The sequence below is a fragment of the Cinclus cinclus genome, chromosome 19, assembly GCF_963662255.1.
Source record: "Cinclus cinclus chromosome 19, bCinCin1.1, whole genome shotgun sequence".
Taxonomy (NCBI): domain Eukaryota; kingdom Metazoa; phylum Chordata; class Aves; order Passeriformes; family Cinclidae; genus Cinclus; species Cinclus cinclus.
This window is the reverse complement of record NC_085064.1, coordinates 1,174,803-1,197,426: the sequence shown is the minus strand read 5'-3', so window position 1 is coordinate 1,197,426 and position 22,624 is coordinate 1,174,803. Positions and strand designations below refer to the sequence as shown.

The following is a 22,624-nucleotide window of genomic DNA, read 5'->3' as shown; positions in this document are numbered from 1 at the left end:
AACCTGCGTGGCATTCAGTGATCACAGGAAACTTCCCTTCACCTCTCTGCACGTGCAGAGGAAGGTTTATTTGTACATACAGAGAAGATTGAGGCTGATCCCTTTTCTAATGCTACCAGAAAACTGTATTTTGTGCTCTTACAAAAGGTGATTCATTCTGTCTAAGGCAAAGGCACAAAGACCACACTTTTGCTGTCTGCTGGGGAACTGTAACTCTCAGTAAACCTAATCCAGCCCTAAATTTGAAATAGTTTTGCAGTTTCCCTTTGGAAATTTTTGGCATAAAGTTGGGCTCTGCCTCGTGCCCTTTGCTCCCTCCATTACCGAGGGCAGCAGGACCCAGTTTTGGCCAAACCAGGGTGAGCACAGAGCTCCTGCAGTGCTGCCATGCTGTTGGCAGGCTCTCGGCGCTCTGTGCCATGCTGCCCAGGAGTGCCAGGTCACTTCCCAGCGGGCAGTGGTGACTAAGCAGCCCAGAGAAGCTGCCTCCAAGGTCCATTCTTCTGTGGGAGATTTATTGCTGAGAGCATAGGCGTTGGGATGGGAAAATTGTCTTCATTCCCAGGCAAAGACCCTGAAGAACAAAAGCCAGTTGCTGGTGAATCCATTGTGTGATTCAAGCATTTACTGGGACGGGAGGATTGGGAGCTGTGTGCCTGTTGCTGTAGCAAAAGTGAGTGGGCATCAACCAAAGGAGCAGCTCTGGCTGGTGAGGTGGGGAGTGCCACAGCCTTGGGGGTGACCTGGACCCTCCAGCCTTGGCATTCTCCCTGGGGCAGCTGCAGGCCCCAGCGTGAGGAAACGCCAGAACGCTGAAGCTGCTCGGTGAGGACACTGCACCAGGAATTCACTGGACATCTCTAGACCTGTCCCTCTTCACCTGCACTCCTGGGCTGCTTTGGGCTCTCACTGCTGTGAGGATCCCTAGTCACTCCCCCACTCCCTGATTTCTTCGCCATGATCGTGTGCCAGATTTTCTGGGAAGTTTTACTGGACATTTCTATGGAGCGGTGACAGCCAAGGAAGAAGATCTCGGTGCTGCTGGCACAGCGGAGCAGGGAGGGCTGTGAGTGCTTTGCTGTCAGGGGAATGAGGTGAGCTGGAGGGACGTCCCGGGTGCGATGTGGGGTGAGGACGTGGGCAGTGGGGTGCGGGCGTCCAGCAGCGCCCCGGGGACTCGGAATCCCCGTCCCGCTGCCCAGAGGGTCCGGTGCGGGGAACGGCGGCACCTTCGATGTCCGCCGGTGGCGGAGCTGCCGCAGCGGGAGCGAGGCGTGGGGAGATGTGCGGGGCGGGATGCGGGATGCTCTGCGGAGCGGGATGCGGGATGCTCTGCGGAGCGGGATGCGGGATGCTCTGCGGAGCGGGATGCTGTGCGGAACGGGATGCGGGATGCTGTGCGGAGCAGAGCGGGATGCTGTGCGGAACGGGATGCGGGGTGCGAGGTGCGGAGCCCTGGTCCCGCGGTGCGGACCAGCCGCGGTTGCCGCTCTCCGCCGCTCCGGACGCCGCAGCTGCGCTCCCCGCTCCGCCGGGCTGTCGCGCCTGTCCCGCCGTGGTCGTGCCGGAGCTCGGTCCCGCCCGGGCTCCCCAGGGCAGCTCCAGACCCGGGGTACCCTGAATCACAGGGCTGTCCCCACTGCGACACCGGACTCTCCCTCTGCCCCGTTTTTTTTTGCCCAAACTGTGTTCTGCGTTTCGCCTGCACCATCTCCAGGGCCCTCCTTGGAGAAGGGGACACACTTTTCCCGGGAGGGCCGAGAGCTGTGTTCGGTGTTTCTAAAGTCGCTGCTGAACTCTGGAAGACTGTGAGCACAGAGCCCGGGGTGCAGAGGGTATCTCCGAAGTCCCTCAGCAGCAAAGTGCTTCAATGTGCTTTTACAGCACGCCCGGGAGAGCCCGCTGAGAGCAGAGATCACTCACAGCCGGTGATGCCAGTGCCCAGAGCTTTAGGGCTTGTTTGCATTGGCGTTGCCAGTTTCCATCTTGTGTCTTTACGTACCCTCATCTCCGATTTTACTGGGTTTTTTACTGCCGTGCACTCAGGGCTTCCTTCCTCTGGGGCAGAGGTAGGAGGTGAGGACTCACTACCTTGGAGCTGGCAGCTCCCCGGGAGCTGGGCTCTGTGTTTGGGCTCATGGAAGCAAGATTTACTGCCCTGCAGGGTCTGTTCTGGTGCTCTGTTCCTGCAGGTTTCAACGGCAACGAGAAAAACTGCCAGTGATGTAACACTGTTCAATGATGCCATTTGTGGTGGCTTTTTTATTTAGTTAGTGCAGATGAAGAGGCTCTGCGATCTTGCCTTTTCATTATTATTGCACATCTCTATATTTTATACTTAATTATTTTGTGTTCTGAAAACAAAAGTTAAACTGAGTTCTTAAGTTCTTCAAGAAGATCTGGGGATTCTTTGGATAAGATACTATTCAGGACAAGTATTTCAGAGGGAGTAATTTTTTCCTTTTTTGTTTTGAGACTTTCTGAAGAAAGCAGCATTGTCAGGGAACTGTCTTTCTGCAGAATGCTTCTGTCTCTGTGATGCATCTCCAGTAATATTTTATTTATTCTAGCAAAGAGTGAAAACTTCCCAGCTGGTCAGCATGTTTAGGGAAGACTTGAGATCTGATTCTTGGTTCTTCAGCTTTCTGGTGAGTACATTTTTTTATTCTGGGTGTTTGAGATAATATTAATGTTTCTCTGTATGTTACAACACATCCTCTCCACCAGGTTGGTCTGTCCAGGAGTCTCCTTGCCTTTGCAGCCCTTGCCAAGAACCAGACTGCTAAAGGTTAGTGTTTTCATCAGCACTCTCTATGTGTTTTACAAGCAATATCCAGCACAGAGAAACAAAAGGTGTCTGGTGGTGCAAGCAAAGGTAAAGAAACTTTTTCTGTTACCCTGTTTTGTGCCTAAAATGCTGTTTGAAGAGCTGGTATTTGCTCAGCTGCTGCTCTGTGCCCCATTGCAACTGCAAACCAAACAGATTTATTTTGTGCCTGCAAATTGCATCTGCAAGTGCAGAGGCTGGGAGGAGCTGGGAAGTGGGGATAAAGCAAGACAAGTCTTTGCTTTGGACAAACTTTTCCTGAGAGCCATCCCTAGGCATAGCAGAGTGAGCTTTTCCTTTGTGCTGAGCTTAGCACGGTTTGTGTGTCCCACAGGAGTGTGCCCAGCTCCAGCCCTGCAAGGGGAGATGAGTCCCTGCCAGCAGCTCCTCCGAGATGCACAGGGCAGTGTTTCTAACAGTGGGCTGGAGAGGCTTTCTGTTTCCCCATGTGTCTTTCTCCAGGTTTTGCTCCTGTCACAATTGAGACCCCAAGACACACGTATGAATATGTGACCACTGCTCTGGACTGGTGGCAGGCTGACAGGTACTGTGAGCAGCGCTTTGCTCAGCTGCTCTTTGAACCCCAGGACACTGAGCAAGGCTCCTTCAGCAAACTGCTGCAGTCCCACCACATCAGAGGCTCTGTCTGGCTAAAGGAAAGGGACAGTGTCCTGCACAAAACAAAGAGGAGACGTAAGTATAAGTGGACATGGGCTATTTAGAGATGTTTTCGTTCTGAAAAATATGACTAGAGAAGTTATCCCTTGTTTTTTTATTGTGACTTTATTGACTTATGCTTCTTCCTTTCTGCTGACTGAAATTTCTCCTTCTAGGTGGCCACACTGTACCAGTCCTGGTATTCAGAGACAAAACAGACACAAAATATGTGAAGGTGCTCTCTGACTTCCCAGCACTGCCTGCTGTCACAGCCTGTGCCCACCTGCAGTGGGACACCAGGACCCAGGAGATCGCTACCATCTTCTCCTACGCTGTGCCTGCTTTCATTAACGAGTTCCAGCTCCGTGGCTTTGTGGATGAGGAAGGCTTTGTTCGCTTTGCTCTCATAGTCCACGGGGACCATTCCCCTTACCTGCCTGTGTTCCGTGCTGATGGACAGTGGCATCACTTCTGCGTGACCTGGCAGCAGGAAAATGGCACCTGGGCTATCTATGGTGATGGGAAAAGGAGAGCATCTGCCAGTGGTTTGTGTTCTGTGGGGCCATCTGCCCCCCAGGCCATCTTTGGCCAGGGCACCTTCATAATTGGGCAGGATCAAGATTCCCTGGGGGGCACCTTCAAGGCAAAGGAGTCCTTCAGTGGGAACATCACTGACTTGCACATCTGGCAGAAAGTCCTCAGCACTGAGCAGATTGAGAAGGTTCGCTCTTGCCGGGTGGTGGAGCAAGACCTTGTTTTTGGGTGGAGCTCAAACACCCTGGAAATGGAGAGCACCGTTCAGGCAGTGACCACACAGCTTCTTTGCCCAGGTAAATCTCAGTATCCTCATGGCTACTATCCTGGCTCTTAGGGCACAGCCCACAGTGTTTGTTGTACCAGGGCCTGTGGGTTGCTGCAGGACAGGTGATACCTGCTGGGGATGGCATGTCCCTGGAAGACCCTTCTGTCTCTGTGTGTTTCCACAGGGCCTGTTGAGGAATGCAGAGTTCTGGAAGTTGGCAGCAGTGGATTCAGTTATGCATCTTGTTTGCAGACTTTGCCTTTCATCTGTCTCTACAGCAAGGGTACAGCATCTGTTAGTTATTTCTGCTTGGCTTCCACTGCACACACTCCTGGAGGTCCCAGGGTGGTGGCCAGGGATGGGGAGGCCCCTGCTCTGAAGGGGTCGTATACAAAACTGGGGCTGGCACTTTGCTGCAGCTGCCTGCACTCTGGCAAGGGTTTTGGCTCTTCCCCAGCTGGGCAGTGGTGGCACACCTTCCATGGCTTCTGGATGCAGTGCTGTGAGTGCCTCCCAAGCCAGGCATTTCCAGATTCATTGGCCAGGGGAAGCACAAGGAGAGGCAGAAAAGGAGCGTGAAACTGTCTCTCCAGATGGGATCTCATGCTAAAAATAAAATAAAGCTGTGAAGTCTCCTTGTCCTGCCTGTCCTGCAGACTTAGCCACCATCTGAGGACCATTGCCCAGGCTTTGAACATAGCATGTGTTAACCATGCTGTTGGACCCCACAGCAGTGGTTCTGGTTCTGGTTTGTCCCCAGATGCATACTGGCAACTGAAAAGAGCTCAGCTGGATTCCAGTCACTCGCTCGCCAGCCACGTGAACACCCTTGCAGTGAGGACCGTGGTGAGTCCTGCAGCCCCCGCAGTGGCAGCTGGCACCTAGAGCAGGCAGGAGCTGCTGGGGTGGACATGCTGGCACTTAGTGCTGTTTGAGGTCACTTTGCCAGCATTTGTGCCTGGGACTTTCCCTAAGCTGCTGTTGGAGATTGTGACCAGCACAGCTGTAACTTCTGCTGCAATCAAACAAGCAGTGTTGCTTCAGATTGACTCATCTCAGTGAGGATGGGAGTCTGGACAGGAGATCCCTTCCCCCAGGATATACCTGGCTGGCCAGACAGGTGCCCTGATGCCAGCAAGGGCATTCAGAGCATTGCCAAGGCACAGCTGATGATCAGAGAGAGTCAGGGCTCTGCGCTGAGCTAAACCATCTTTCCCATGACAGATTCCTGACAGTGTCTTCACGAGTGATGTGCAAGACATGAACCTCTCCGTGGCTCTTGATGCTCTTGATATCTTGGCAACTGTTCTGAGAGAAGGAGAAGTGCCTGTGCTTGAGCCATCTGACCTCCTTGCAGTGCTTCAATTACTAAAACAAGTTTCAGATATGGAAATCCAGGAGGGAGATGAGCTGGAGATGTTGGAGCAGTTGGGCCAGTATTACATGGAAGTAACGGAGTTAATTCTGGAAGAGCAGAACAGTGGGACGTGGTCATCAATCAGCCAGGTAATGGTGTCACCATTACAAGGCACAGTCTGACTTGTGTGTGTCTCATCTGCTCATCCTTGGCTGCTGCATCACCACAGGCTGGTCACGCTGCCCTTGCACGGTCACCTGTAGCCTCTGTGGCCACACTCGAGCACATGAAAATACTGCAAGCACAGCATGGAGCCTCTTCCCCAGCTCAGCTCAGGACCAGCTGCTTTCCTGGTTCCTCGTTTGTTGGAGATGCAAACAAGTTTTTGTGCAAACAAGTGCAGTGCTAGTGGTGCCTCCCTTGCAAACCCCTCCAGTGCTGGACTCAGCTCTCTTCAAGTTCTCCACTTTGTCAGTCTGGGTTGGCAGTTTGCAGACTCCCAGTGCTGTGTAGTTTCCTTGTTCCCACATCCTGCTGTCTGGCAGGGCAATGCCCTTCCCTTTTTAGTGTGTTTTCTGTGGATGAGCTGCCAAGGAACAGTTTGTCACCTGCCCCCTCACTGCTCAAAACACCGTCAGGCTTTGCATAAGGGATTTCCTTCTTCTTCCCCCGTGAGGTTTTTCTCCATGCTCACGTATGGTTTTTGTGTCTGGTGCAAGGTCTGCACTCTCCACTGTATCTGGAAAATGTATGACAGTGTCTGGCCTGGCCAGTGCCCCAGGAACCAAGCCAGAGATATTAAAGGATGCTGAGCAGTTCAGAGTTTGCCTCGTTCACAGTTGCCCAGGTCTCCATGGCCACAGTCACTCACAGCTTCTCAACAGTGGCACAAACTCAGCACTGGGCCAGTGTGACTGGTGGAGCTGATATTCTGTGATATTCTGCTGGGGGAGGAGGGTGGGAGCTGAGCACTGCAGGGGTGGCACTCGTGCATCCAGCGCAGCAGGACCTTGAGCAATGGGGCCACTCGTCTGCTGCTCCTCAGCTGCAGAGTCTATTTCTGGGTGAAACCTTTTCCAGGAAGAGCAGATGGTTGTTCTACAGCTTTGCAAAAATCAGGAGTCAAGTCTAAAGGTCTTTCTTTCCAGAAGCTCATTTAGTTATTTATTTCCATGCTGTTTTAATGGCTTTTTATGCAGAACAGCAAGTTTCCCGCATTGCCAGACTTGTCTCCTTGCTGAAGGAACTGGAAACATCCTTCAGTAAAGAACTCACAGAATAGCAAATCCAAAGGCTTGAGTCCCAACTTCTCTTTATTTTTTTCTGCAAAGGACCAAATGCTGAATGAAACTCTTCTGTGCTGTGGGAATGGAGGTGCTGGTTTCCATCGCTCTCTCTGTGCTTGCAGGTTATCAGGGGGCCCATGGCTGTCGTTGAGCTCTGTGACAGAATGGTGTCACTCTTGGTGCCACTGCTGACCCCAGAGAGGACAAAGATCATGATCCAACATGGGAATATTGGTGAGTGGCACTGGAGGGTATCTCACCAAGGCCCCGACCAGTCACCCTGTCTGGTTCCCAGTCCAAATCCACTCCTGGCTCTTCTCCTCTGGCTCACCTCTTGCCAGTCCTGTAGCCAGCTCCCCATTTCCTCAGTGCAGAGTGTCACAGTGGGAGGGCACCTCTCACGCTGTGGATTGCAAGAGGATGGTAAGAGACCTTTGGGAATGGGAGAATCTGAGCCCAGATGCCCATGGTTTGCACAGAAAGGGACCTGCCTGCTGCTGCTGCAGTGGGTCTTGGCTGGCCTTGGCTGGAATTATGGAGTCCTTGTGCAACTTTGCTGTAGCAGTAGCTCTGGAGGAAGGCTGAACCCTGGTTCAGCACCTGATTTTACCCCTGCCCAGGGCTGGAGGTGAGGGAGCTGGAGCTGAGCGAGCAGGAGCTGAATGGTGATGCATATGTGGTCCAGACCCCTGAGAAAGGCAGGCACGACCTCATCGAAGTTCCTGCAGAAGAAATGCAAAGGCTGAAATCCAGAGGTTTGTTATGACACTGAGCCTCCCCTGGTACTTCTGCACCACCTTCCTGATTGGCACAGGCTGTTTACCTTGCCCACATGAGGTCAGAAGTGTGGGGAGGGGATGCCCTTGGTGAAAGGGAGGTGGGCTGTGGGGGAGAGATTCTGTACAGCCCCTCTAGAGACACAGCTTGGAGCTGAGGGCGCTCTGGACCCCCAGTATCACTCCCCAGGTGAGGGCAGTGGTGTCCAGCCCTGTCCTGTGCTCTGTACCTGTCTCCGTGCTCTGTACCTGTCCCTGTGCTCTGTCCCTCCAGGCCTCCAGAGGGTCACAGTGAAGAACATGTGGTTTGGCTACAGCTCCCTGCAGCGCTGCCTGTCCAGCAGTGGCACCAGTGCCATGTCCCAGGACATGGCTGCCTCTGAAGGGGGACAGAAGTGAGTGAAACAGAACCCCCCGTGCCCCAGGGCTGGCCTCAATGCCACAGAAGAGCTCATTTCCAAATCTGCATTGAGCTGGCGCCTGGATTTTGGGGTGATTTTCAGCCTGACCCATCTCAGCCCTGGCCCCGGCGCTGTCTGTGCACTGAGATGCCCCGTGGGGTCTCCTGCGTTCTTCTGGCTCCCGGGGGTTACCAGCTCTGCTGGGGTGGCAGGGAACAGAACCCACAGGGGCTACTGCAGGGTCCCCTCTGGCTGGGCAGGAGGTGACTCTGGGAGCGGAGCCGGGCCCGCTGCGCTCCCGGAGCTACGAACGCTAGGTGGGGATGGCCGCCCGCACATCCCTCACATCCATCCCGCACATCCATCCTGTACATCCATCCCGCACATCCTGCACATCCATCCCGCACATCCCTCACATCCATCCCGCACATCCATCCTGTACATCCATCCCGCACATCCTGTACATCCATCCCGCACATCCTGTACATCCATCCCGCACATCCATCCTGTACATCCATCCCGCACATCCATCCTGCACATCCATCCCGCACATCCATCCTGCACATCCATCCCGCACATCCCTCACATCCATCCCGCACATCCTGCACATCCATCCCGCACATCCTGCACATCCATCCCGCACATCCCTCACATCCATCCCGCACATCCCTCACATCCATCCCGCACATCCTGTACATCCATCCCGCACATCCCTCACATCCATCCCGCACATCCCTCACATCCATCCCGCACATCCATCCTGTACATCCATCCCGCACATCCCTCACATCCATCCCGCACATCCATCCTGTACATCCATCCCGCACATCCTGTACATCCATCCCGCACATCCCTCACATCCATCCCGCACATCCTGCACATCCATCCCGCACATCCATCCTGTACATCCATCCCGCACATCCCTCACATCCATCCCGCACATCCCTCACATCCATCCCGCACATCCATCCTGTACATCCATCCCGCACATCCTGCACATCCATCCCGCACATCCATCCTGCACATCCATCCCGCACATCCATCCTGCACATCCATCCCGCACATCCATCCTGTACATCCATCCCGCACATCCTGTACATCCATCCCGCACATCCTGTACATCCATCCCGCACATCCCTCACATCCATCCCGCACATCCCGCACACGCTGCGCCCGCTCCTCCCTTGGGCTGCGCAGCTGGAACCCTCGGGATGCTGCAGTGCCCGTCCCCAGTGCCGAGGCAGTGGTGAGGTTTTGTCAGGTGTCCTCCCCTGTGCCCAGCCCCTTTGCAGGTGGCCCTGGCAGCGACTCGCATCCTTCCAGCTGTCCTGTACACTGGGACATCCCGTTTTCTGAGCACGTCCTGTGCTTCCTGTGTCTGTGAGCAGCGTCCTTTCCCCGGCAGGTACCTGAGCACCGCAGTGGGCACAGCTGTGATCTCTTCCACTCTGCTCAGCGGCTTCCAGGAGATCAGCACGTCCGTGCACTACCGCCTGCAGCACCGTGTCCAGGTACCCCAGAGGAGCTGTGCCCCCCAGGCACCTCCTGCCAGCCTGACCCCGCTGTCCACAGCACGGCTCAGCACCCCAGGGCTTTGGGATGAGGGCTGTCCCTGCCCAGGGCTCCTGCCTTGACTCTGTGTCCCTGGGGAGGTGTTTGTCCTGTGCTGACAGACCCTGTTCCAGCCAAGTGAGTGACCTGCACAGCACGTGTGTGGCTGTGTGACTTCTCTCCTCTCTCTGCCTGCAGGACCTGCCTGATACTCTGGTGGGGCCCATCTGTGCCTTCTGGAACTTCAGCCTCAGGTGCCTTGTTTCAGTTCGGGTCCCCAGATTTATGAGCTTTTTATTTCCACTGGAAAATCAAACATCTCAATATAAATGTAATGGTAAGAGTAGAGATCTGGAATTTTTTGCCTCCTTTGCATGCTGTCATCCCCTGTCTACTGGAGCAGAATGCTTTCTTGGGAAGATTTCCTTTGGAGAAGTCACTCACAATCAAGTGACCTTTAACGAGGTATATACAACTCAAATGGAAAGCTCTGGTTAATTATGATTGTTGCCTGTGACAAAGAAGAGTCAGTCCAAGGTACGTGCCCCAAAGACATGCAGGACTCCCAGCCTCATAAATCCTGCCTGGCACTGGGATGCGATTTTTGCTGAATGTCACTGTGGTGAGAACACTGAGGCTGTGATATATTATGGATTGGTAATTAAGTCATTCAAGTGAAAAAAACCTCCTTAGAGTCCCAGACTTGTAACAGGCATGGGTCAGTTTGGGGAAGGTGGGAAGGACGTGATTTTGGAAACAGCTGGTTATTGTCCAAAGGGTGCCAGCAGCCCTGCTCTGATGCTGACCTTCCTGTGGTACTGGAGAGGCTCAGGGGGCAGTGGGGACAGAGCTGCAGCCGTGGTCCCTGGCCAGGGAATTCAGATGGGAGCACAGGAGGATGGCTGAGACAAGCTTGTGCTGAGGACCCAGAGCCCCACCACGCTGGGCTTGTGTCAGTCTGAGCTGGTGGGCAGAGTCAGACACAGCCAGCCCAGTGCTGATCTCCATGGAGGGGCTGTACAAGGAGCTCTGCCCAGAGCTGTGCAATAACTGGGCTCTGTTTGAAGCTGGGATGGCTGAACTCCACTCTTTACTGCACACATTGACACCAGATCTATTTTCACTGCGTGCCTGATGGATGAGCCAAAGCTGCTGAGACAAAGGATGGACCAAAGGGAAGTCCACATGAAGACATGTTTCTGATATCCTCATCTTCCTCCTTTAAACTCTGCTTTTCCTGGGAGAATGAATTTCCCATCATGCCCAGGGTTTCTGTGGAAATGAAAGGCAATTTCTGTTGTTTTGTCTGTTTTTTGCTGCATGTTAGCCCAGATGCTGGTGGGATGTGGTCCACAGCTGGCTGCTCTGTGGTGATGTCTCTCCCAGACTCCACTGCCTGTTTTTGCAACCACACCACAAATTTTGCCATCCTGCTGCAGGTGTATGAGATGCAGGTATGTGAGGAGCTGTGGCTGATCCAGGGTGGATGCTGGGACTGCCACTGGTGTGGTTAATTCATGAGGGATTTGTACCTTCTGTTGTTTCTGTCTGGAGCAGAGGACCACCAAGGAGGAGTTCACACTGCAGACTTTGACTTTTATTGGATGTGGAGTTTCCTTCTGTGCCTTGACTGTCACCTTCGTTTTGTTCTTGGTAGTTCGGTAAGAAAAGCCCGGACACTTGTAGCCTTCTCTGTATTTTCTACTTGCTATCTTACTTCAGAGCCTTTCTCAGAGTGTCCTTTGTCAGCGTGGGGTGATGCAGGTGCATGGGGAGAGGTGGGAGCTGCACTGTGCTCCATGACAGAGGGGAGGGGTCGTTGTTGGCTGGAGAGGGGCTCAGCCCTCGTTGTTTCTGTGGAGATGCTCATTGATCTGTGCACGCACCTGGCTGTCTGTGGCAAGACTTTTATAAATTGCTAACGATGTTTACTATAAAAGCTGCTCTTCTAGAATTAGTTTTTATAAAATAAATGGAGCAAGGACTATTTCTTTGATTGCCAACCCTTCTGTGTCACTTGGCAAGCACAGAGCTCTGCCTCGTGAGCATGGCAGTGGCTCCCTCCACCTCCCCCTCCCTGCCTGTTCCCCAGAGCTGTGGCCAAAGGCTGCAGGAGTGTCCCCAGCACCAAGTGCTTGCACAGCAGGGTTGTCCTCTGCCCCTTAGACTGTCATCTTTGCAGTGAGTGGCGCAGAGAACACAGGTTGCCCAGGCAGGCCTGCACAGCCCGAGAGGACAGGGAGAACCTTTTGTCGTGCACCCTTTTGTCTGGCTGCAGCTCAGGGCTCCCTCTCTCCCTCCCCAGCGTCCCCAAGAGCGAACGAACGACTGTGCACAAGAACCTGGTCTTTGCACTGGCTGCAGGAGAAGCTCTGCTCATGTTCAGTGAGTTGGCCAAGACCAACCAGGTGAGCTCACCAGGAATGGCCCACTCAGCCCATGTGAATGTCTCCAGCATCGCTGTCAGAGTAACCCAACAGAAGTATAAACCCTTCTATTAATTACCTGTAACTGGCACTTAGGGCAGAACTGCCTATCTTGGAGATGCACATATATACATTGTGCAGTTGTGGTTTCTGTCCCCTCCAGGTGCTGTGTTTCATGGTCACTGCCTTCCTGCATCTCTTCTTCATGTCAGCCTTCTCATGGATGCTGGTAGAGGGGCTTCTCCTCTGGAGCAAAGTGGTAGCAGTCAACATGAGCGAAGACAGGAGAATGAAGTTCTACTATGTGACAGGCTGGGGTATCTGCACATTCGTCTGCCTTGGGTCCTCAGGAAAATATAATTTTTCTTTCCTAGGGAAAGTTTTAATAGGAGAGATGCACAATTGTTTGATTTGATTTAATATGACAACTGGATGCCAGTGCCCTGTACAGGCTCTCTTGAATTATTTGTCAAATTGCCAGTCTTAGAGTATAAATTAAGCAGCATTGCTGTTATATTTCTAAATCCAGGAGTCCAGTGTAAAAAAAAAATGGAGGAGGAGATTTATGATAAGTTCTTGTTCTTGGAGAGCATCACTATTGTCTGATAGTAATTAAATATAAATGTGTTCCTCACCAGGCACCTTTTATTCTGAGGGAGCCCTTTAGGGACAGAGAATTATTTGAATAAGCTGAGTTTTGTGTCAAAGAGGATGCTCTGTAGGGATGTGCTGCTCAAAGAGCACACACCTAGCTGGACACGGGGCACCCGCTTCAAGTATTTTGGATTGGTTTATGTCTTTGATTGTCCATTTTGTTAAAAAAGCAATCTGAGGAATAAATTGCTTTGGTCAGGACTCAGGACTTGGAATGCTTTATACCTCAGAGAAAGATGCTGACAGCTTGTAAATCTGGCTGTGTTGAGCCAGGACAGATTTCAGCTGCAGAGAATTGATGTCGCTCGTGGGGTTTTGGAGGCTCACGCTGAAGTCTGTCTGGTCAGGGGGGCGTTGAAGCAATTGTCTGGTGCACAGTGCCCTGCATGGGGCATCTTTGCTTTTCCCAGGGTTTAATCTGTGGGTTTTTCTGCAGGGCTTCCAATCCTTATCGTGGGGGTGACCCTTGCAACTTCCTTTAACAAGTATGTGGCATCCAACCACTGCTGGCTGAACGTGCAGACCAACGTCATCTGGGCCTTTGTGGGGCCTGTGCTCTTCATCCTGGCTGTAAGTGCCAAGCCCTGCTGGGAAGGTGGGAATCCTTTGGGTCTGGTCCTTGGAAAGCACTGCAGAGTCAGGGGTGAAGCTCGTGCCTGCTGTTTTTATAGGAAAAATGGCATTTTACTTTATATGGACTTCTTAACACAAATAAGTCTCTTTAATCAGAAAAGCTTGTTGATGGGAAAAAGGGCTTTAAGAAAATTTTGCTGACCGGTTCTTGGATGGCTGTTCTGTTAGGAACATGGTGTGTGGCACTGCCTTAACTAGAGGTCTGATTTTAATACAGGAACATCTACATCCTTGAAATATCATTATAGAAAACACAGCAGCAGAAAAAGCCCAATGTTTATGGGGTCCAGAATAGGCCTTGTAACAGGGAAGGCTTTCTGTAGGAGAAATTTTGGGATAAGCTTCCTAGTTTTCATACATGTGGAGATAGCTCTGTGAAGTCTTTTGATTTTGTTGCTTTCCTGGTAGTGATATTTGTCCCCAAGTTCTGACCCTAGTTCCCAGCAGAAAAGTCTCACTCACTGAGAGTACAGGATGTCACTGAGTGCAGCAGCTCTGCCCTGGCAGGTGAACACCTTCGTGCTGCTCCGGGTGGTGATGGTGACTGTGGCCAGTGCCCGCAGGAGACTGAAGATGCTGACACCCAACAGCAGCCTGGAGAACCAGATTGGAGCACAGATCTGGTGAGCAGGGAAGGGCCTGGCTCTGCCAGCTGTGGCTGCTCTCGCTGTGAAAGATGTGAGACAGAGTTAGATCCATGGAAGAAATCCTTTCCAGTGAAGCTGGTGAGGCACTGGCACAGCCTGCCCAGAGAAGCTTGGCCAAGTGAGAGTCAGTGAGCTGTGAGACTCAGGGCAGGAAGGGCAGCAGGGATTCTGTCCCCCGGGGTAACTGTGTCTCACCCAAAGACAGTCTCTAATCCCAGCTGAGAAGCCCAGCCAGCATCTTCAGCTTTGGGAATCAGTGCTGTTCTCCATCTGCACTCACACCCTTAAATCTCATCTCTTTGAGACAGGACACCCTTGGCGGTGCCTGCACAAATACAAGCTTGGGGCTTGGTGGGTTGAAAGTAAGGTTGGTGTGAGCTATACACACAGGGGAAGAGGCAGTGGGGACTTCTGTAATCAGTCAATACTGAGAGACCTCTAAAATACTGCTGCCTGAGTCATTACTTTATCATGCTCTGTGAATTTTTATTGTTGTTAGCTGGCGCCGGATACCCCTGCTAGACACGCATTGTTCCCCTGTAGCATAAATAAATTTCCCCAAATTTACAGAAGCACAAAGATAGGGCATTTCTGGAGGGCAGAGTGACATCCATGTGCAAATAAAACAAATGGAGAAACCTTCCTTGTAGCAGAAATTGGGGGGAAAATAGCTATTTTCTCATGGCTGATGACGTCAAAGAGCTCCCTTCTTGCTAACTTGTAGTGATAAATGAAAAGCAGGGCTGGCACACTGGGGTCTGGGAGGTGAAATATTTGGTTTTCCCTGTCTTAACTTATTTTGTTTGCAGAGGAATTTGTTGCCCAGCTACTGTCTTGGTAGTGTTTCATGTCTGAAATATGCCTGGGTAACCCTGAGCTCTTCCTGCTGCCAGGGCCACTGCCAAACCCGTCCTGGTGCTGCTGCCTGTGCTGGGGCTCACCTGGGTATGTGGGGTCCTCGTCCACCTCAGCATTGTCTGGGCCTATGTCTTCATTGTGCTGAATTCCCTCCAGGTGAGTCCTGCACCCCCTGAGTCCCCAGGCCAGTACCTGCAGTGCACTCAACCTGTCCTTGGAGCCAGGGAACACTTTAGCTCCGAAGCCAGCCCTGCTTTCCCAAGGCACTGGGCTGTTTTGTCTGAGAAAACTCATTTCATCCCTCCAAGATACAGAATATAACTCTATACACCAATATACAGGCAATATACATTTATATACATCCAATGACCCTCAGCCCCAGTCTCTGGCTGTGTCCTACTGGTGCCACAGGTTTCCAGTTTGCATCTTATTTCTTGTGTTAGTTTTTCTCACATCAGTGTGGTTTCAAAATGGCAGTTACAAACTCATTAGAGTTTTTATTTGCTCATATAGTGGGTAATTAAAATGGTACCTGGGCAGTCAAATGGGGCAGACATCCCTCCTGCTGTTTGCATCTGGGAAATGATCCTATTTCCTGCAGGACAGGGCTGGGCCCTGGGTGTCACTGTCCTTGTTATAGCAGGGCTGTTGCTGGAGAGTGTGTCAAAGGCCACATCCAGCCACAGTGTGCTTGTTTGCTGCTTGGATGGTGTGTTCCAGGATGGGTGTTTTCCATCTAGCTGCTGTTCAGACATTCTGAGAGGTTGTGACCTCTGTGAACAGTACAGGCACAGCCACCTTCCCCTTGCCTGGGGCTCAGCTTTACTGAGGGAGGTTGGGGAAGCACTAAGAATCAAGAACTGAAAACCTCTGAAATCCATGTTGTCTGCAGCCATGCAGCTGGTCCCAAGGGATGCCTCCAGTGCCCAGTGACAGCTGTACTGGGATGGGTGACATGCAGGGGTGTTTTGCGTGCCAGCTTTGGTGGGCTGATGGTCAGAACCTTGCTTGGGACAACTGGAATTTTGGGGGCTGTCTCTAGCTCTGACTTGCAAGACCTTGTGTGGATCATATAATCTCCTTCAGACTCTTCATTCCTCTTCAACAGCTGGCTACATTTCTAAGGCTTTTTACTTGTCTTGGTATCTTCCAGGGCCATGGCCATGGCTGGTGTTATTGCAGTCACGTTTTTAATAAGTGAGTGTTAATAGGGAATTCTGGAGGGCAGAAGGTGACATCATAAGCTGGTGCATAAAGCAACACCTATATTTGCTTCTGAGTTTACTGTTTTCATCCAAAGACTTTAAAGCTTTAACCAGCCTGCATGTGGCTAAGAGTGAAAAGCAAATTGTGTAAGTCCCAGCAGCCAGGAGAGCTCAGTTCTGCACCAAGCTGGGACTGCTCCCAGCACCTCGGGATATCTGGAGCTCAGGGACACAAGGTGACAAACACTCCTGGAACATGTGCTTGCCACCTGCGATTCAAAGCGTCAGCAGAGGCCTTGCAAACCTTGAGAGGAGGCAGCTGTAGATGGAGCTAGAGAAGCACTGAACACCCCTGAACACCCCTGAACACCAACAGGGCTCCCAACACGCTCCTGAAGGGAGGTCTCAGCAGGCAGGGAGGAGCAGGGGGTGGCTGAGGGGCACAGTGTGGGTCAACCCAGCCCTGGGGCTGAGGCTGTGCCTGCACCAGAGGTGTCCAGGGGGACTCCCCGGACTGCCCCAGCTCTTGGCACTGCATGTTCAGGGTCCCTTGCCCAATGCTTGAGGACAAATCCTACTCCAGGGGATCCAAGTCAATGGAGCAACAGGACACTGCCCTCCAAACCACTGGGATCACAGTTTTCTACCCCCATCTCCTGGGGTTTTTTTCTGTTTCAGTAGAAATTGGCTCCTGCTGTAGCTCATGCTCATGGAGCAGCCAGGTTTGCAGTCCTTCCCTTTGGCACACTTGGCTCTTTGCAGAGCAGCATTGGCCCAGGGATGTGATGGCTGCTCAGGGGTGTGCTCCATCAGCCGGGTGCTGCTCATGCACATCCATCGGGAGGTTCCAAGCCAGACAAGGGCTGCCTCTCCACATCTCTGCTCTTAAGGATATCAGGAGGATGCCAGGAGGCCTGTCTTAATGATAATTAAACAGCATCAGTTCATGTCTCCTTATGCCATGCTTGGGTTATTGAGCAGGAGAGAACTGTAGGCTCAGAGCTGTGTGGACAGACATGACTGTGCTGGACTCATTTGCCTCTGCCCCTTCATTACCAAGTTCAGGACAATCTGCAGATTGCCCCAGAGGAGAAATAAATGCTGTTGAGAAGCTGCAGAAATGAGAGAAAGCCATCCAGCCCCTTTGCTGACTGTCTTATGGATCACTCGCTGGAATTTCCTTTGAGGCTGGAGTGTTTCTTCACGTGTGGGTCCCGTGCAGTTGTCCTGCTGCTGGGGTTGGTTTTTGTTTGACTTCTTTCTATTTGTCTGCAGAAGCCCAAGACAGTCTTCAAGGCAAACGTGACCACTCCTTCTCCAGCCAGGCAGTGCAGGAACCCAGAGAGTGCCTGCACAGCAAGAGGGAGCCTGTGGTGCTGTGGGGCAGGAGCAGGGCTGGAAGGGCAAGCAGGGGGGGCTCCCCCAGAGCTGCATCTCCACTCCTGCCCACTGCTGCAGCTGGGCCTCCTCTCTTTCCTCGCTCTCCTCCCAGCCGACCTCTCCGCTCCCCCCTCCCCACGCTCATCCAGAATGATTCTTTCAAGGAAGACCTGCCTTGGAAACCTGGCCAGAAATCTGGTCTGGGGGAGTGACCAGCATTGCTGGCTGAAGGACAGGTCACGGCACGGTGCCAGGGGGCTGCTACCATTGCGCCTGCCAAGAGCTCGCAGATGAGAGCAAGGCTCGTTGAAGACAAGATGAATTGCATCTCTTGCTGCAGCTGATTTATCTAGCTGCGATAACAAAACACCCACAGATATAACATAAATCTGGTGGGCCAGATAGGGCTGCTTTAAGGCCAAAATCGTTGGTCTGGAGCTGTAATTAGCCCCAGGCTGCGGCCCCCAGGCAGTGCTCGCTCTGAGCCTGGCCTGGGCACTCTCCCTGGGCACATCCCTCACACAGCTGTGCCCAGTGCTCTGCAGTGGCCAAGGTGCCACTGCCCACTGGTGCTCGGTGTGTGAGAGCAGCAGACTCTGTGCACAGCCTGGTCTGAAGTGTGGAAGGAAGGTCCTTCCTGCCTGGCTGTCCCTGGCTGTGCTGTGCCCACCTTCTGTGCCAGTCTCACCCATTCCAGAGCTCCTCAAGCCCATTTGCTGCATGCCAAGGAGCACAAGCCAGCCCTACACCTCTGACCCTTGCTCTGCTCTCTCTCTTCCAGGGCCTGTACATATTCCTGGTGTATGCAATCTATAACAGCGAGGTAAGAGGTGCCCCTGGCTGGGTTCAGTCACTCGTCACAGCAGCTGTGTGTTGGCATCTGGGGGCAGCTGGGTTCTGGCAGCAGTTCTGTGCTTCTGGAAGCGTGGCTGCTTTTTCTCCAGGACTTGCTGGAGCATCTCCAGCTGTGCTGGAGCTGCTGTGGCCCTCTCTCATGTCCTTGCTCTGCTCCAGGTGAGGAATGCCATCCAGAGGATGAAGGACAAGAAGAAAGCCCTCTCGTTCACAGTAAGTTGGAAGGAATCCCTGCTGCCCCTTCATCCATCAGACACTCACCAGAGGAGGGTCCCAGCTGTACCCTGGGTCTGCTTTGAGGAGATGATGATGGAAAGAAATCTTATTTTTTACTTTTGTCTCCCTTCTTTGCAGTCTTGTTGGACAACACAGACCCAAAGATAGCCTGCCCCTATTAGGCAGCTCTGCCAGGGTGGGGTGGGAGCCAAAGCAGTGCTGGTGAAATGGATCTCTGGAGATGGATCTGGACATAGCAAAGACTTGTTGCAATTTTCACTGTCCTGTATCTCTTGCCTGTCATTACAGAACTGCTCTCATCCCATCAACTACTTATCCAGTCCAAGAAACACAACCTCCTGGGAGACAGGGAAGCTGAGTCCTGCAGCTGGGAGTGCCCTGCCAAACCCTGTGCAGAAAGACCCCCCAGTGAAGAACATCACCAACAAAGGTAAGAGGATTGTTGTTGCTGTTAGCCTAGGCTGGGGGGGTGACACCACAGTAAAATGTTATTCACAAGACTTGAATTTTAGTGCACCTGGCACTGCATTGATTCCTTTGCACGCTGTGCCTGTGTGAGCACAGGGTCTGGTGCTGCTGCTGCTGCTGCTGCTGCTGCTGCTGCAGGGGAAGGCAGAGTCCTTGTGGGTCTCAGAGGGGTCAGGTCCATGGCTACAGCCTGGCTGTGGGGTCTCATCAGTGTGTTAGGCAGCATTGCATTCTCCTGAGACAAAAATCTATGTTAGTGTCTTAAAATCAATTTTCTGGAGGAGAGGCAAAGATGACAGTAAAAAATAGGGATTTTGGATTTGAGGAAAAAGTGTTGTGCATTCTCCAACTACTTTGTAAGTGCAGTGACCTGTCTGGTGCCTTTGCTCCAGTGGGGGACACAAAGCACCAAGTTCTTGGGAAAGCATGAATATTTCTGTTCTCTGGTCTATGAGCTCATTGTGCTGCTTCACCCCTTAGGAAATTTTGGAGCCAAAATTCCCATGGGAATTTCATCAATTATGTCACCTGAGAGACCGGTATGTAACATCTTCTGTTATCCTTCCACCTTCACCCCAGCCAGAGCACAGCAGTTCTGTAGGGACACCACCTGAGCCTGGGCAGGGGGTCCAACAGGGCAGGGCACCTTTCCAAGGGCAGGAGAGGAGGAGGTCCCAGTCCCAGAGCAGTCGAATTTCAAGACAAAGGCTCACCCTGAGCCTGTGGGGATCCAGCCCCTTGCCAGACCAGGATGGTGCTTAGAGCAGGGCCCTACATGAGGTGACACTGAATTTGAGCCATAAAACCCTAGACTGAGGTTGGTATGGATCAAGCAGGTGACTTTCCCAGGGGCAGCAAATTAAATCACACAGGCAGGTACTATTGGCAAGTTTCATCTCTCCCAGGAGGGCTGTGCTGCCTGCATCAGGATGAAGAACTCTGCAAGGCACAGCCTAAAGCAGGGAGCAATTTAAATTTGACTACTCTGCTCCCACTTCCATCTCCTGCTATTGAAATGATCATCAGTCCTTGTGCACTTGACATACAAGTGCTGTAATTTCCTCAGAATAAAATCCAACACTACTTTCATGAGTCTCTCACTGAAGGATCTCTCTTTCCCTCTCTAATATTTATCCTTTGAAAACCTATGTCACATAGACAGCTCTTATTTATCCAATAGATAATACTTCTATAGCTGGCATATCATTCTGAAGCCACTCAGTAAAATCCATATTTCCACCTCTCGTGATTTATATTGTGGTTAATGCCACAGCACCAGGTCCCTCGTGCTGAACAACACCGGGACTCACTCACAGGTGATGCATTTCTCAGCCAGCCAGGTGCTGGCTGTGTGAACCAGGGTCAGAGTTAAGCTCCCGGCAGCAGATATGAGACGTGGGCCACAGGGATTAGCCCAAGAACCCGAGTTCCCTAAGGCAGGGGCATTAGGGACAGCAGATCTCCTAAATGCCAAGGCCGTGGCATTTCTGAGCAGGCAAAGACAGAGAGTTCTTCCCTCCGTGTGAGGGTCACCGAGGGCTTTGCTGTATCTTTGCTGCATAAACACTGCATTTTTAATGTGTGTGTTCCCTTCCTGGCTGAGGCTGCAGTCGGTGCTGCCGGCGCTCCCGAGGGCTGGTGCAGACCCCGGCAGGGTCCCTGAGCTGGCACAGGTGGTGGGCACACCTGTGCCCTGCCTGCTGTGCCCTGTGCTGCTTCCAGTGCCCCCAGTTACACAATCCAGGGCTGTTTCCCTGCTCCCCGGCTGAGTCACGGTGCTCGCCGGAGGAGCGGATTCAGAATGTCACTGGCAGCTGCACAATAGTTTGGATGAGGAGAAGATGCTACTCAAAGGCGTTTGAAAACACTTAAAATGACAAAACACCAAGCGAATGAAGATACAAACACAGACAAGATGTTCTTCGTGTTTTTTAAATGTTGTTTGGTGATCTTTGTTGTTGTTGGACTGGGAGTGGGAATTTCACATCTCCCAGAGAATTAACAATCCCTTAAGCACAGAGTGGGCTCTTCCCATCACAGCACAGGGGTGCTCTCATCCTTTCCTGGATTTTTCTGTGGTCTCCAGCCTGGTGGGTCACCATGGGTCTGTCAGGGTCCCCAGAGTGGGTTTTTGGGGCAGGGTGTCACCTCCCCACTGCTGAGTGGGGACGCTGCCCGGTGCCTGTCCCTCGGGGCTGGGATGAAGGCTCTGGTTCCCAGCCTGTACAGCAGCTCAATGCTGGGACACTGGGTGGGTGGGTTTTAGGGAGCCCTGCCTGGCCCCAGGGAATGTTTTGGGGGGCATCAGCAGCAAAGCCACCAGACCCATACTCTCTGCTAACACATGTTCTCCCCTCTTTCAGGCCGTAGAGCTGACAGCGTTCAAATGCTCAGGTAACATTTGCCTGCATCATGTTCTGTAGTTTTTGCTGCTGTTGATGCTGGTTCCTGTGGTTGTGTGTTGGAGGAGGGCTGCCCAGAGGGCAGCTGCTTTCTGCTCAGGCTTCAGGAATTGTGTTATTTCCAAACTGCCCTGATGGGTCCTGTCCTGGCCAGGCTCTGGGAAATCTGCGTCCCCTTGAACAGACGAGGGGGAGTTGGGGTCTGTGGAGCCCCAGCAGCCCTGCCAGTGGCACTGCCTCTCCTGGCAGCACTGGTGGCTCAGCCAAAGGTCCCATCTCAGGGCACCTGCCTGGTTTCTCCCTGTGTCTCTGCACCTTTCTTGCTGCCTGTCCTTGTCTGCTCCGACAGAGCTGGGGTCACAGGCATGGGCAGAAGGGCCCTGCAGGTTCCTGGTGCTGAGCTCTCTGCCTGCCCCCAGCCCCACTACTCTGTGGGGTGCAGCAGGGACTGGCATCCCTTGCTGCTGGGCTGCTTCCAGGGGGGCAGCAGTTCTTCCTGCCCTGAGCAGTTTTAACCCAGCATCTGTGGTAGAAAGCACTGGTGGGTGATGGGAGTGCCATGATCCCAAAGAAGGGAAGCTGGGGAAGGTGGGGTGTTCAGACAGGGCTGGATTTATGAGCTTAAAAGCAGCCATTTAGCTTCTTCTGTTTCAGGTTGTAGAAAGGCCAATGTCACCATGGAGGTGGGTAGAATTCAAACCAGAAATCCCTCCTAAGCCCCAGGCCTCTGCTGGATGGCAGCTCCCTGCTACCTCCTCAGCTCCCCAGCCTGGCTTTGGGCAAGTCCCCAGCTCCTCACAATACAAATGGGGCATATTTCACTTTATTTTCTTTAACAACCACTGCTGGGTACTCCCAGTGCAACTTCTGGATGGGAACCCTCAGAAGGACAGTGCAGTGAGAGCGCACACCAGGGGTGGAGTGATCATATTTTTTCTGTATTGTGACATTCTTTGTCAAGGCAAGGAATTCATTAGCAGGTTTCTGATTTTGCTCCACATGAAGTGTCTAAGCAGGGCATCCTCAGACTATTCTTGAGACAATGCCACTCAGAAGCAGTGCAGCTTTCCTCCCCACACTGGACACATGAGAAAGGCAGAAACAGTGGCATCCAGGAGTAGCTGTGCTGTGACATTTTGGGCATAGGAGTGGGGTCTCAGAGGCAGCAACACCTGCATCCAACACAGGCATTTGTGCTCTGT

At 52.5% G+C, this 22,624-nt stretch overlaps 1 protein-coding gene across 1 annotated transcript; it reads left to right on the top strand.

Moving 5' to 3' along the window:
* Positions 1-2,600: 2,600 nt before the first annotated feature.
* On the top strand, positions 2,601-22,543 carry ADGRD2 (adhesion G protein-coupled receptor D2). Its single transcript, XM_062505932.1, has 25 exons — positions 2,601-2,648; positions 2,728-2,788; positions 3,290-3,520; positions 3,661-4,314; positions 4,471-4,569; positions 5,047-5,132; positions 5,511-5,792; positions 7,052-7,163; positions 7,550-7,684; positions 7,980-8,100; positions 9,512-9,617; positions 9,856-9,911; positions 10,985-11,111; positions 11,215-11,318; positions 11,963-12,065; positions 12,247-12,400; positions 13,174-13,307; positions 13,878-13,993; positions 14,911-15,031; positions 18,242-18,283; positions 18,475-18,528; positions 18,841-18,982; positions 19,501-19,559; positions 21,384-21,414; positions 22,428-22,543. The coding sequence occupies exons 1-25, from the start codon at positions 2,601-2,603 to the stop codon at positions 22,541-22,543; spliced, it is 3,294 nt and encodes a 1,097-aa protein (XP_062361916.1).
* Positions 22,544-22,624: the final 81 nt, after the last annotated feature.

What these genes read in the sequence shown, in the direction of transcription:
- ADGRD2 (XM_062505932.1), top strand. Translation starts at nt 2,601, where the DNA reads ATGTTTAGGGAAGACTTGAGATCTGATTCTTGGTTCTTCAGCTTTCTG. An exon ending in GCACAAAACAAAGAGGAGAC is followed by an intron (nt 3,521 to 3,660) that starts GTAAGTATAAGT and finishes TTCTCCTTCTAG; the next exon opens with GTGGCCACACTGTACCAGTC. An exon ending in CTGTGCTCTTCATCCTGGCT is followed by an intron (nt 13,308 to 13,877) that starts GTAAGTGCCAAG and finishes CTGCCCTGGCAG; the next exon opens with GTGAACACCTTCGTGCTGCT.